The 15290-nt window shown below is 40.6% G+C and overlaps 1 protein-coding gene across 1 annotated transcript in view; it reads right to left on the bottom strand.

The window, feature by feature from the left end:
* The window catches only part of EFNB2 (ephrin B2), a 45951-nt gene that overhangs the window by 20527 nt on the left and 10134 nt on the right, over window positions 1–15290 (bottom strand). The window contains exon 2 of the mRNA XM_075526088.1: window positions 2338–2621. Coding sequence (XP_075382203.1) covers window positions 2338–2621 — 284 coding nt within the window. The remainder of the gene's footprint in view (window positions 1–2337; window positions 2622–15290) is intronic.

Here is a 15290-nt window from a genome sequence, read left to right as displayed (position 1 = left end):
GATTAAGATGTATTATATTACTTATAAAACTGACAGTGAACGTCCTGACTACCACAACTTGTATCTGACAAGGCTGTGTCGGGTCATGAGCTTTTGAACACAAATTGTTAAAATCCTATCTAGCTCCAGTATCTCTGTAAAATGGTGTCCTAGCTGAGCCCTGGCCTAGTTTTCTACCCCTCTTAGTGTTTCTGAGACCGACATCACTGAGTTCATTGTTTTCTCCCTGAATGATAGAAAAGCAAGAGTTTTAGCTTCAGGATGGCTGGTTTTTCAGCGTTTTTTTTGTTTTTTTTTTTTTTTTTTTGTCCAACCTATTAAAATGTATGGGTACCCCTGCTGCAGCTCGGTTAGTATACTAGCAATATAGTGATAAATTAGCCATTTGTTTATGCCAGAATGAGCAGGGAAAGTAATATCCTAAGGCACTCCAGTATTACTGCAAGGCCAGTGTGATTTTTGAGGCATTAGGCTGAAGGCTGAGCAAGTTCTTTCAACCAAACTATACTGTAATCTTCCAGGAAATGCAACGTCTATTATGTCTTATTGCTATAATGAAATAATTATACAAAACTAATGAAAATGAGACATATTTAATAATTCTCTGGGTAAATCCGTGACATAGATATGACAGAACTGACAGGGTATCAGAAAGCTCCATTTGTGCCCATAATTTTCAGGTAATAATTGTAACAGTGCCATTTGTTCCACTACAGCTGGTCTGCTGTGGATGTTTTTAAAAGCAGCACTAAATACTGAACATATTTGATCATTAAAGCCAACTATTTGAGCGTGGTCATTTTTATGCTACACATTTTCACTGGAGTTACAGACAACTATCTCTCAACATCTAATCTTGCAGCTTTTACCCTGGTAAATCTCACTGGATTTCAGTGGGAAGTTTGTCAAAGTTAAATGCTGTGTAAGGGGGATCAGGTTTTTACATACCCCCTGACTAAACAGAGAAAGCACCTATATTAAGTGATCTTTTTGTCAAACCTTAAAAACCAAAAAATGGTGCCTTATATCTCCCACAACTGTTATTTAGTAATTCCTACATTTAATATTTAATACAGTGAATTATTTCTTAGTTTCTGTGACATACAACCTGTTTTATACACAGTGAGTACCATTATGGATATATCTGGGAAGTGAGCATTAATTCATATTAAATACATTTACGTTTTAAAAGTACTTGTTCAGAGCACTTGTAAAATTACTAATATTTTTAACTAAGAAATTAAGAAATGTTTAGAGTGGCAGACATTACATGAAACGGTTATCAGCCCTCCAGTTTTCAAGGAGGTGGCAGAAATAAGACACACCAGTACCTAACTTCCTTGTAACTGCAGAAAAGCCAATGCACAGAATTTCTCCGTCTCCTACTAACTGCTGTTCCTTGCTCAAGACTTCAAAAGTCCCCATGGGGCTAAATGAGATCCGCAGGCCATAGTATTACAATGACAAAACCTAAACTAATGTAAATTGTTGTTGTACTGCTGAGGTCTCAGCTTATGCTAACTCCTGATTCACATCATTAGCTTTACACGTCATAAGTAATTTGAATCACTAAACACAGCGGTTACCTCCAGACTCGCTTTCAGCCATAAATCCCTTATCAGACTAAAACTCACACAAAGTTTTTATTGTTGGACACAGGCCTGTGTCACGCACATTCTTTTTATAAGTCCAGCACCATGAAAAAGGAGGAAACTCCAGATCATGCTAGTCTAGGTTTTGCCCAAGAACCCTCCTAGCTACTGTACGGACACAGTAGGTACGTATTGCAGCTACGCGTGCTCAATTAGAGCCCACCAGTAACCCTTGTTGGGAAATCACGCTGTCCAAGTTGGCACAAAAGTGGCCAAAAGGTCACTGCAAGAATCCCCGGACCACTTGGAGCAATGGCCAGCCATCTCGCGAAGGATGCCTCAGCTCAGAATGGCCGGGCCACCCTACTCCTACTCCTGGCATAAGGGCACCCGAGGGCAAAGCCGATAGCATGGCACATCACCAGAGCTGCGAGCAGGAAACGCATCACGGTTCAGCTGCACGCAACTTCCAGTGTCAATGCAGGGCATGATACCGTGCACAAAAGAAGCCCTTCACAGGCACAGAAGTACAATCCACTTTGGTTTACACAAACCAAGGAAAAGAGACAGGGGCCCCATAGAAGTCAGCAATAATGTTGAAAATATGCTGGCAAGAAAGTATTTTCAGAGAAAAAAATACAAACCCATTCACATTCTTCTTAGTTTGCTTATAATGTACAAGACAATATACAAAAGAATGAACAATTATATTTGAAAGAATGAGCAACGGATATTTTGAACTTACATATGACGTAATAATCTTTGTTCTTCTGAAATTCCAGGCCCCAGAGATTAGGACTGAACTCTTGAAACTTGATGGTAAACTTAACATCTTGATCTGGCTTGGCACAGTTGAGTAGAGGTGTATTGTCCTTTTTAATAGCACAGCTGTCTGCTTGGTCTTTATCAACCATGTAGACCTTATAATATTCATACTGGCCAACAGTTTTAGAGTCCACCTTTGGGCATATAATATCCAGTTTGTCTCCTATCTGTGGATATAGTACCAATCCTTGTCCAGGAAGGAATCTAAAACAGAAAAAAAAAGGGGGGGGGGGGGAAGGGAGAGAGAGAGAAAAAAGGGAAAATGTGAGACACTTGATAAAATCTCATCCAGAAAAGTAGCAATTGCAGTGGACAGAAAGGAACGAACACACAGTTTCCAAAACCAAAATGACAGACTGAGCAAACCAGATCTTAATAGTCTGGGCCTGACTCAATTTAATATCAACAAGTTGTTTATTTAGATCTTGGAAATTACAGATGGATTGAGTCTTATAGTCCTTATCCCAGTTTTGGGAACTCCAGTAGGTTTTACGTCTCTGGCAGGCACTGCTCTTTCTTCCACATTTGGCCATTTACAGCTGCTAGCACAACGACTGGTGGGCTACAATCCTGTTTTTCCGCTTTGGTAACATTTCTACTGTTCTTGCACATATTTTGCTAATTTTGGACATGGGAGAATGACAAGAATAATCTTTCAAACCTCCTGAGCAGCCGTGTGGGAAAGGAAACAACTTAGACTTTAAGATTTAACACCATATTAAGATGCTGATTGATATTACTAGTATAACACAAAGGAACACCACTCACTCACCAGGATCATGCTTATGGACCTGGGGTGGACAGAGATCTACCTGCCCCAAGGACCACACGTGCTTCTGATAAAACACTTTTCCAAGACAGTGTGACCACTACACTACAATGGTTTCTTCTCTTCATAAACTCCACCATTACCGTCACTATTTTAGCTCTTTTTTTATTTCTTGTGCTACAAGTGAAACACGGGTGTGCTTTTGCCTTAGTATAGATGAAGACTTCTTACACAAACTGGCAGTAAGCTTTAATGTTTGGGGTTAGACTCAATATTGTACCTTTCCTGTTCATACTAATTAATAGGCAAACTTCACCAGTTCTTCACAAAAGAAAAATATAAATAATTACTTCTAGTATTGATTCAGCCACAAAATGAGGAGCCGTGTTCTCACAAGGACAAAAGCCACAGCAGGTTCGTTTGTTTCCTTCTCCCTAAGATACATTTGTTCCAATTAAGGCCAAGAAGTGTGTGTCTTAGAACTACAGCCAACAACACAACGTCCTCGAATACACAGACCTAAAAGACTGACTTTCTTTCCTCTTTCTCCTGCCTGCCAGCCTTTTTCCAAAGATCTTCCGTAATGGAGAATCGGCCTGAAAAACCAAGTGAAACAATTGCCGCCTAATGAACACCCTTCTCCAAGTGCTAGCATTTAAACAGCACGCGTAGTAAATCTAGCTTATTCACAGGCAGCCTTCCTGGAAACTTTAAATTAGAGTATTAAGGCCCAAGCAGAACAAAGCTGTAGGCGTCGGTGACCTCCAGCCTCTGGCTTGGCTAAAGGAGCCCACCAGCCCGTAGTAGTGCTGGGGGAGAACTTACTAAATTAGAGAAAAGGATGATGCAATGCCCCAAATTTCGAATCCGTCGTTTACAACCGCTTGCTCCCACACAATGCAAGTTTATGATCTGTGCTAATTGAGCGGGATTATTTTCACTCACAAAGCCTGTGTAAGAATTATATTTGTTGTGAAGCAGCACATAGCAGGACAAAAACATGTAATTACAGATTTAGGGAAAAAGAACAATGAAATGTTATGGCAAGAAAAGCGACTGTTGATGTATAAATCACTGCGCTCTTTTGTGTCGTGCAGTGTAATTTCCAGACTACAGAAACTAGGCTTGGCCACGGCTGTTCAAACTGAGACGCACTGGAGACGGGGCGAAGCTGCACCTCCTCCTCCCGTTTTCGGACACGCCAAAGGAATGCAGTGACTACTGCCTCCCAAAAGCCGAAATGGTGGAACAAACGGCAAGGTGGAAATGCATCCTCCTTGGAGTCACCGGCCTGGTGAGGGACGACTGAGGCAGAGGCCAGCTCTGCAAGGGCGACGAGGAAATGAGGGGAGGAAGACCCCGGCCAGCAAACATTCCCAAGGGAGCAGCACGGATCCTGACTCAGGCTCTCCTCGGGGACTGACTCCGACCAGGCAAAGGGACAGAGTTTCTGAGCTAACCTCCGTCACCTGTGGCTGACTTTACCGCCTTGTCTGACCATGGCCCCATTTTACTTCGCTCCTGTGCAGCAGGGCTGTACCAGAAAGATGAAAATTACTCGTATTCCCCCATCTGCATGCCAGGACAAAGGCTGGTCACTGTATGATCCCACCGCTGCAAATATTTCTTCTTGCCAGTAATTCTTCTTCACCTAACAGGAATGTGTAATATGAAACAGATGAGATTCAGAGGACGGGATCTTTGTTTTTAAATTAACCAATTTAGATTGCCATGGATAATAAATATGAAATTCATAAGGTTAGAAACATGCACCTGACTGTCATTATCAATAATATGTCCTAAAAGCTGCCCTGGAAAACAAAAAACACTGATTCTAATTTAAGATTTTGTGTATATATATGTGCGTGTGCAATGAAGCAGCAGCGGTATACGTTCTCCACGCAAACTCTGAGCGCAAACAGGATGGGTTCAGAGACGGCGTGCCAGGTAATCCTCAGAAACAGCTACCGGAGAGAAAGCACGCTTGTGTGCCTTGGTTAAGCAGCCAGGAATTGCCCCATAAAAGGTAGAGGACAGAACCACCCCCAGCAGACAGCTAAAACACATTTTACAAGAGCTTTAAACCGACGCACTCGTTAGACTTTATGGCAGGGGAATATTCTCGCTATGGCTCTGAAGTCTGTACAGTTTGAGAACTAAACTCTGTAAATCTCCTTCCACTTGAGTTTCTGAACTTGTAGGATCTAACGGTGATGGGATTAGGAAAGAAAAAAGGCTGGAAATGAAAGGATTAATCTGAGAACTTGATTGTATTGAAATTTTTTCCACAGTTTGCCGTTTTGATCGTTACCTTTGTGAGAAAGATATTTTTCCAATTTACTTTCTTTATTTTCTTACAACAATAAAGCACAAATATGGATGGAGAGAATAAAAAAGTTTCACCTCACGCATTTCAGTTCGACCACAAAACTTACAGTGCTGATTAGTAGTAGGCATGATTATTATCCCTGCCTTTGTGTAATACTTTTGCTACTGTATTTTCATAAAGAATTTAAATAAATCATTTGCTGAGTACTAAGCTTTTTCTGAAGCTATATAGATGTCAGGAGGATTAAGACTACTGGTTTATGATCCTATTTTTGAAAACCTTCTATCTGAAAAAAAAAAAGGACAATGTACATTCAGCCTTGGTAGAGGTTAACAAAAACTTCAGGATTAATCCTGAATCTTTGTTTCTGCAAGTGCTGATGGAGCCTTAAGCATTCTGGGGTAGCATCAACACTTACAAAATGTTTGCAGGATGGCATCTGTAAAAATAAAGTTAACGAACTGGCTTTAAAAGCCTGATCAGAATTAAAAAACTTTTCTTTTTTCCCAAACAGGAATATAATAAAGATGGAGCAAGAGGTTTTCAGAGTCCTGTGACTGATCCCGAGAAGGCTGTGTTACTCCAACGGTTGCCTGGGACAGTGACACGCTCTTCGAGCAGTCGGGATAGCGACAGCACTGGAACCATCGCTTTCTATAAAAAGCTAACTTTCTAACTTTCTGCTTTTCAGCTCTATATGTTCTTTACTGGGAAACCTACATACCGATATAGGCCCCTGTACCCCAACAGAAACTCAGGAGAAAAGCTTAGCGAGTTTCATGACTCATTTCTGTCAGCAGTCGGATATAGTGAGACTAGAGCATTTGAAGAATCTTGCCCACAATTAATAATCCTAGTGCTTACTGTGGGAAAGCACAGAAAAGTATATTAAGTACAGTGAAAGCTGTATGATGAAATTCATGCGCTTTCTGTCTGGCACTTTTGGATACAGAGGGCATTTTTACTGGCAGTCCAAATGGGTGTATTGTGGGCGACATTTGACATCTGTGCAAAACCCATGGATGTGAATCCCTCCCACGCGTCCAACTAGTCATGCAGCTTATCAAATAACAGCAACGTGCAGAGTTCTCAAACCTTTTTAAGAGTAAGTATGACATCAGGCGAAAAATTCACATGACACATGAACAGAACATGGGAACAGAGTAGTCCATTCCTCACTCCCACCAATGTTACAGTAATTTTCTGTACCACGCTTATTTTAAGGCCCAGCAGTGTCTGGCACTAACGTACCTTTACTCATCAAAGTCCTAGAGAAGTTAAATTTGATTTTGAAATTGTACAAAAAATAAAATTTATATTATGCACTGTTTCCAACTGATTTCTTAAGAATCTACTTCTTGTTCAGAGAAACTTAGCACATTCAACCATATTAAATTATAAAGTTTTCCTTAAAGATAGCCACTCAAACCTACCTAATTTCATAATAGTAAATTCTCAAAAAAAATTAGAACTTTACCTGTCAGCACTCTTTTCCACTGAGAATATTCTACTATTCCTTACTACACAGACATTTCTGAAACTGTAAAATTATCAACAGATAAAATTCTTAGAGAAATAAGTTCTTAAAGAGATTTTGTTAATCAATACTGACTGATGTAAAAAATGTGTCATCATGCTTTTCCCAACTTGCAAAACTATATATGTACATACGTACTATAAATATATACATGCACACTTAGCTTTAACTATATCCTAGTAATTATAAAATAAATGCAATTTTAGAAAGCGTGTTAGTACTTGTTGGGAGTCTTGTATATTTAACTGGGGAAACAGTGCCAAATTTCTGTGCTTTAATACCTTACCTGAACTAATTGGTATAGGCAGTTAGCTTTAAATTAATGTAACAAAAATAACCCTAAAAATGTGAACAATCAAGATGCTTCTTAAAATGCAGCCTGAAACCTTCTGTTGGGGAATCCTACCCACTTAACTTTATGAAGTTTAACTACCAGCCTGACTATAAAGTTATTCATTGAAAACTTTTATTAAGGAAATGTCATGAATACTAATAACACAGTATGTTAGTCCGTTACTTGTACGAGTGCAAACTGAAACAGAATACAGAACAGCATTCCACGTACAAGTCCTTGCTGTTTAAAAAGAATAGTTATTAAATAGTATATGTATTCATCATCTGGCTTTCGAGAAAATAACAACATTCATATTTTGAATATCATTTTGTCCACAGGATAAATACTTAAGCAAGGCAAAAGTCCTACCAGTCCTACCAGCAAAGCAAATAAAGGTTCCAGGAAAAGGTCCTTGTGATTTCAGTGAAGTAGCAGTGGCTTAATGACAGCCTGCAGAATGACATGAAAACCAGTGTACGGATTCCCAAAGACTTTGAAGTTAATAAAATCCAGAATCACAGACCAGTGCTCTCTGTAAGAGTCCTTTGCTCCCTACAGAGCTTTCACACTAGTTTCTGTCATATTCAACATCATATACAAAGATATGCCATGTGGATATAAGGTATACACCCAGCTGTAAACCTGAAATGCTTTTTTTCAGAAGCAGTGATTTTATAGGACTGATCTCACTCCAGTTTATATGGACTAAGTGAACACGAATTCAATGAGAAGAGGATCAGTAACTGCTGTGGAACAGACAGAAAAACAAGCTTCATCAAAAAAGATTAATGTGGAGTCTCTGTCTCAAAATGGGTATGGAATTTGGTTAAAAAGAAAGGCACTACTCTTACATGAAGTCTCTGCAAGAAAAATTACCATAGTTCGACACAGCAAGACGACAGACTGGCTTTATACACAGACTAGCAAATGAAACTTTGAAAACAAAAGAAGTACAGCATTTCATATTATTAAAATTCTTTTAAGTGAGTTTTGGAAGCTACTTTTCTTTGCCAGTGCAGTATTATTAAATTATTTTAATACTATAACAAAGTTTTACAGAACATGCTAAATAGGCATGTTTTTGAATTTAAATAAAATTTAAGAAGTTTAATCTGCTGACCTTTATTTATATGTAACATTTTTCCAGGCAGTTAATGAAATTATTCATGTAAGCAATGGTTACTTGCATTAATAGGACTTGCAGGCTAGAAACTAAATGGAATTCAAACAAATAAATAAACAAATATATTCACGCTCATCCCTTAAGATCTTTAATGGTAAGTAATACATTATACAAAGCCGGGTTATAAAATACCATAACACAAGTTTCTAAAGCTGCAGCTCCTGTATTTCTCACTTCCACTGGAAGGGAAGAACCTCTTTTCGGGGCTCAGGCTCTCCTGCAATAAAACCTGCAGCAAGCCCATAAATGCTTCGAAACACTCCCCTGAAACTGTAGCTAATCTCCATCCCAGGGTTTGTGGTACCTCCTTGTCCTCCCCCTTCCTCACCTCCAAAGGAGCCCATCTTCTTTCGGACTACCCAGGGGAAATGCTTGCAGTGCACTGAAAAAGGGAATGGTCAAGGGTTTATTTTGTTTTAATTGCCACCCCGGATACAAAATGGTAGTGTTGCCACCATTTCGTGTGTCTCAAGTAGCCATGCAAATGGATGCCGTTCTTGGTGCCTTTTCCTGGGCCTATTCTTATTGAAATCGGTTGCAAAACTTCCATTGACTTCAGTAGGGCAAAACAATGCAATATATTTACAACTGAAATCTTAATAACCTACACAAGAATGATTCTGCGGCATTATGATGTTTCCTCAAAATTTTAAGGAGACAGGGAACAAGGAGCATTTACGAAATTTTAGCTGTCTCATTTAGCAATTCGTCACGTTACCTTTTGCAAAATACTAGAGGAAAGCATTTAAAATACAACAAAGGATTTTTAATAGGTGTAAAATAAGGATGGGCTGAGAGTGCATACACTTGTACCCAAAGAAAACATTTTTTTGCATGGACCTGCAGGATTTGACAGTCAAATTGTACCATCACATCACGGTCCTAAAGGCACAGAGCTTCCACTGTACAGAGAGACATCCACAGACCCTATGCCTCTCCAAACACATCAGAAAATGCCCTGACTGGTCTCCTAGAAAGATGTCATGAGTTTCCTTCACTAAATAATTCGTGTGACTATTGCTGTTGCAGAGACACAGACACGCACTTCTTCGCTCTGTTCAGCTTAGGATGGTCACAAATGTAAAGGTGCCTTGCACTTGAGAGAGCACAAAACATGCAGCTAGGATGATATTTGGCAAGAACCATACCCCTTTCACCCTTCACGTATACGGAAGGTCACCTGCAACCTGGCACCAAACACGCCTTATTGGAGACACTCTCTCTAAGAGAAAATCTGGTTCCTTAAAAGCTGTGATGTACGAGGTTACGGATGTGCTCTCATTCCGTGGAAAAAGTAAATAAGCCAAAGGAGGTGCAGCAGACTCTCCTTCGGGGCTACCCCAACCCTGGGCTCAGGCAGAGGTAGCTGACTGCAATTCCTGGCCAGGGGGTCATGGCATCGCGGGGTGACCATGGACTCGGGGGTGCTGGGAGCCCCCTCTCCCAGTTCACCCCGCTGAGCAGAGGCAGTGCCCTGCCTTCAGACCCCGGCGCGCAGCTGCCGGAAGGGTTTTGCTGTAAGACAGCGTATCTGTTTCAACTGGACGCCATCTCCGCCTGCAAGAGATGGTTTAGTTTTGCTGGAAAGCTGCCCTTTCCCTCGCTGCTTGGCTCTCACTCGCAGGGCAAAGCTAAAAACCTGCTTACACAACTAAGACCTTCAGACCAACTTGTGCTTTACCCCTCCATCCCCAATGTAAATGCAGGGTGTGAAAATGGATGCGCGCTTTTCCTCCCGTAAAAGGGAAGCACGTTTTCCTCTGCATTAAAAAAAACCCTCTGAGAGCAAACACCTATCTGTTTGTTTTTTCCTCTACAATGGGAAACAAGATCTGGGCTTTTTGCACAAGAGCATGCAGCCTGGCTTAGAACATTTACCACACGGGTAAGGCTTGAAATGCTGAAAAGATGTACGATTTGATTTTTTACCAAGGTTGACAAAGGAATTTTTTTAAAAAATACAGATTTTATATTCAGTTTTCATACATGACCTCCACATAAAGCACTATTAATAGCAATTACCTTTTGTATTATTGTGCAGAAAGCAATTACTGCTCTGCTAAAAGTACTTAAAGCACTAGAGAATTCTGATCCATTTACAAAATCAATTCTGGTTACCACAAAAGAACCGCTAATGTGCTTCAGGACAGTCTCCTAACGAAGAAGAAGAAGAAAAAAAGACGGATATGACCAATGTTCTATTTTAAAGTGTATTATATTAACATTTCATCAGCATTTACAGAAATATGAACCCTCACAACAGTGCTGGACTTACTCAGCTTCAGCAAACAGGGAATCGCTCCTCAAATCATTGCTCGCTCTCTCTCTCTCATGCACAGGCACGGAGACACACACAGGCACATTCTCCTTTTTATTGCATTTCAGCAATATGCCTTCAGAAACATGCTTTCCACATAGAGTTTAAAAACTGCAAGTGGCTGCAGTGGAGAGTAGCAGCCAATCTGTATAAATGGCTTATTCTGAGGAATTTCTGAAAGAGAAAACACTCAGTAGGTGCATTGTAATTAGTTGCTCTTTCTAGTTACCTCTTGACAAATGATGCATGCGGGTCTGGATGAGAGCCCAACTCTTGACCCATGCCACCACTACACACTTCAGTACTTCAAGCAGAAACCCCTAGCCTCAGCATTCTTTTCATTTTGTTTTTCCAGAAACGCAGTGCTGGTAATGCACAACATGAGAACCAGACATGATTAGCAAAGTTGGAATTCTTTCAGAAGTGCTTCATATAGCTATGTCCTAAATATATCTGAGGAAAGCTTCCTGCCTTCGACTCCTTCCAAATATGTAGCATGTTTCAGGACTGGGTTAAAGGACAGAACATGGAAATACACACAGCAAACATCGTTCCCACAATGCTTAACGATACGCTTTGGTGACATTTGTAAGCCTTTCAAACAGCCGATATTCATGTGATCATTATTTTAAATACGGGAGATTATAAGCCTATTGAGAAATGCAACTTTTGCCACAAAAAATACCCTTAAAAAAATAAACATTTTTTGGACAGCACTTTACTGCCCCCTTTTGCACTTTAACATTAGAACAGGTTTCAACAGGAACATACGTCTGTCTGAGAAACACTGTGAAGATATGGGGTAAGACGACAGAGCATCATGTTTACACACTAGTAGACTGTCAGGCACTGCTTTGGGGACATCTTCCACTTGCCTGCACTGTAAACAAGTGAAACATCTAGCTTGCATTTCCCTAATCTTCCATAGAAGAGATCAGTAATGGATGGTTTAAAGTACCACTTTCCATTTTAATCTGCATGTATATGGGCAACTGGGAAAGAAGGGGATATTGCTCATTAACACTAGTTGTCTCTCTAGCACAATTTTCTAAAGCAAAGATCATCTGCAACTTGAATTTGGTTTTATTCATCAGGAAGAAAAGAATGACAAAGGGCTTTCCAGTCTGAGGCCATTCATGTGTTGGCAATCCCTTAACTGAAAGGATGGGTGTATCCTTCAGAAGGAAACTTCACAAACTGGCAGGCAAGAATATTTTCATGAAAGGTGAAGACAAGAAGCCTAGACATTCAAATACCCTGCAAGCCTACAGGCATAAACCCGTTCTGCAACTCCGCACTGCAATTACAGTCAGTACAGAATCCATGTATGTCTGTGTGTGTCCACATATATCTACAAAAGGTAATAAATCTATAGTCTAGTGGCCAGTTATTTACAAAATACTAATTCATTATGACAGAGCCAGAGGGGGACCCGTCCTGCCCCAACCCTCAGCTTCCATTTGACAAAGTCCATGTGCTGCTGTGTACACTTATATTTAAACTTAATCCATTTTCCTCTGTCATCCTACAATTACAATACAAGTCACAATAATATTAAATTTCACTGCCTACAGCATTGCACAATTGAACCATTACTGTAATGAAAACTGACTCCCTTTGATATTAACACTGGTGTTTTCTCTCATTTGCTAGCCATGAAATACAGGAAGAGACCAATGTTGTTTTAATTAAAGAATTGTTGTTCAAAATATGCTACTGGGAATATTAAAGTAGTTCTTTGCTCTCGCAGCAAAGATAATCAGGTATTTATATGGTTTGGATTTTTGAAAAAAAGAAAAATAAAAAAAATCTGTGCCACGAATTCAGCGTAACACAAAACCACTGCTCTACTTGACTTGTGCTCACAGAGGCAGGGTGTGCCAAACCCAAGAAAGATGGCGCTTTGTTGAAAGGATGCAGAGCAGTAGTTAGCATGGAACGGAAAGTCAAACCAAACCATGTGTGCTTCTTACACAAGTCACTAAAGTCTTTGCTTTTAGAAAGCTAGCAGAGAGCAGCTGGCATTTGCCAAAGAACTACTTTTCAAAAAGGGCACTGTAAATCACAAGACAGAAACAATAAAACCAGATTGTTCTATTGCTGTGCTCTTCTCCGCTCTTCTCCACTGTTCCTATTACAGAAACAAATCTTATGTCAGCCACAACACAAGGATACCAACAAAGTTTGCAGTCTTCCTTCTCTTAACTACAATTTGTTCGCACCTGTACAGTCTTGTTCCGAGACCTGCTCCAAGCAAAGTCTATAAAAGAGGGCGGGGACTGTCTTGTTACTTGATGAGACATTAATAATCGGTGATTATATCTCAAATTCAAAGAAGAAATTTCAGCTGCTTTGCAGTTGTTAGAAAATACATCATTGCATACCATTTGCCTGCATAAGTAAACACTGGAAGTAGAACAAGTTGTTAACTCACAACTTTCAGGAAAAGTTATGCCAAATCAATAACAGCGCTGTATGACACACCAAACCTACTTTGGCAAATCATTGTTATGCAAAGATTTTCAGAATCCAGTTACAACTCTCTATCACTCCTATACTGCATCCTTCTTCTCTTTATATTAAAAAGACAGTTTTTAGATTGGAGAAAATGACCTTGAGCAAAAACCCAATTGGGAGATCTACAATCAGTCTGCACTTGCATCTCACATTAAACCCAAGATTCAGCCACTCACAAGCATGGAGATCTTACGTTCTTACATTAAATACAACTTTTTCCAAAGTTCGACTGACTTTCAGAAACAGAATAAAACTGCCCAGCCACTGCCACCTCCAAGGCAGTAATATCTGACCTACCAAGGACCAGCTTTTGGCCTGCTGCAGGTCCAAGCCTCTCAAATTAAGCTAAACTGACAGTGATGTAGTTTAAAAACTCCTGTAAAGGTCCAGAAGTGCCTTCATCACTAGATCGGACATCCCTGCCCAGGGTAGAAAAGTCCATCAGAGGGGTTCAGCACATGGCCGGCGACAGCAGGAGCTCCAGCCGCTCCATTTTAACCCACCGCCCTGCGCCTGCAAGAGCATGGGCATTTTGTGCAGCCTCTACCACAGGGATGCTCAGCCTGCGCACTCATTGCAAACTGGGCTCTCTCTCAGGGAGGAAGCCTGGGCTCTTGGGAACAGCCGGGTCACTCTCAGCGATCAGTCATCAGTGGAAACGTGCTGCTGGCATTACACGTAACTGCAAGCAAAAGCACAGAAAACTTGGTACCAGCAGAGCTACCGGTGCAGCCAGACCTCCAGGAGCAAAGCTGATGGACCCGCTCAAGCTGCCCCAGCCGGCACAAGGGATCACCACTGGTACAGCTATGCTGACTACTGGCAAGCTACACGAAAATTAAGACTCCTTCCAAGCGCAGACAGGGCTGTAGCTTCTGACATCATTTTCTGATATAAAAAAACCCAAACATGTAATGAAGCTTCAGAGAGATCTGTATTTGTCCAACCCCAAAAAACCTTTTCGCTCTGGCCTTGGTTCAAGACAGCTCATGCTTAAATTCACCCCGCTTCAGCAAAAATATTCAGCATTCAGCACATACTTAACATGAGCTTTTCTGAATAAGGACGGTTTCCTGAGTCAGGCCCTAGGAGCACAGTGCAGTCTTGCTTGCCTTGCTGTCACACACTGATCCACAGAATGGAAAAGACTACAATAAGCAATAAATTTATGAAGATTGGACTTTTGTTTTTCTTCAAAAAGTGCCTGAAAACTGATAAAAAGTAGAAGGAATAACGATTACCACTAAAAATCATCTCTCTTAAAATATTTATCACACAGGCTAGTAATCTTGCCTGCCAACGTGACCTTCCCTGTTCAGCTAATCTATATAGCTTGGAAATACCTTGGAAAAAGAAACCCCAAAACAACCTAAAGGTCAAGTGTTGTGCACTGATTAAGCTAGACTGCTTCTGAACTAAACTGAAATTAATTAAACATGAAGAAAGCAACCGAAGTGTGGACAATGAATGCTATGGGATTGCAAGTCCTCAAAAGGAGTCAAGATGTTCCCAACTCCAAATTTATACTTTTATCCAGTCAGGTATAGAAACCAACTGCTGCTCAGGCAGTAGGTAAGCAGATGGCAAGCACCAGCAAAAATGAAAATGCGAAACGATGCACCACTCGAAGAGTCAGAAGCACAGTTATGTGTGCTTTCACCAGTGCTCGCTGCATAGGTTCCTTAAACAAACTGCTTCAAACTTGCAGAACATCAAAAGCCAGATGGGCCTTCCTGAATGAATCCACAGGCAAAGAGCCAGGATTCCCGTTTGCTGCAGAAATAGGCCTGGACTTGATTTGAGTCTTCTCAGCTCTGACAGGCTGGAGCCTGGCAGAACTCCCAATCCAAAATAAAATAGCGTTCGATTGCGACTGGGCTTTAACTA

Source organism: Mycteria americana, chromosome 1, assembly GCF_035582795.1.
Source record: "Mycteria americana isolate JAX WOST 10 ecotype Jacksonville Zoo and Gardens chromosome 1, USCA_MyAme_1.0, whole genome shotgun sequence".
NCBI classification, from domain to species: Eukaryota; Metazoa; Chordata; class Aves; order Ciconiiformes; family Ciconiidae; genus Mycteria; species Mycteria americana.
This window is presented reverse-complemented; position numbering and strand designations above follow the sequence as displayed.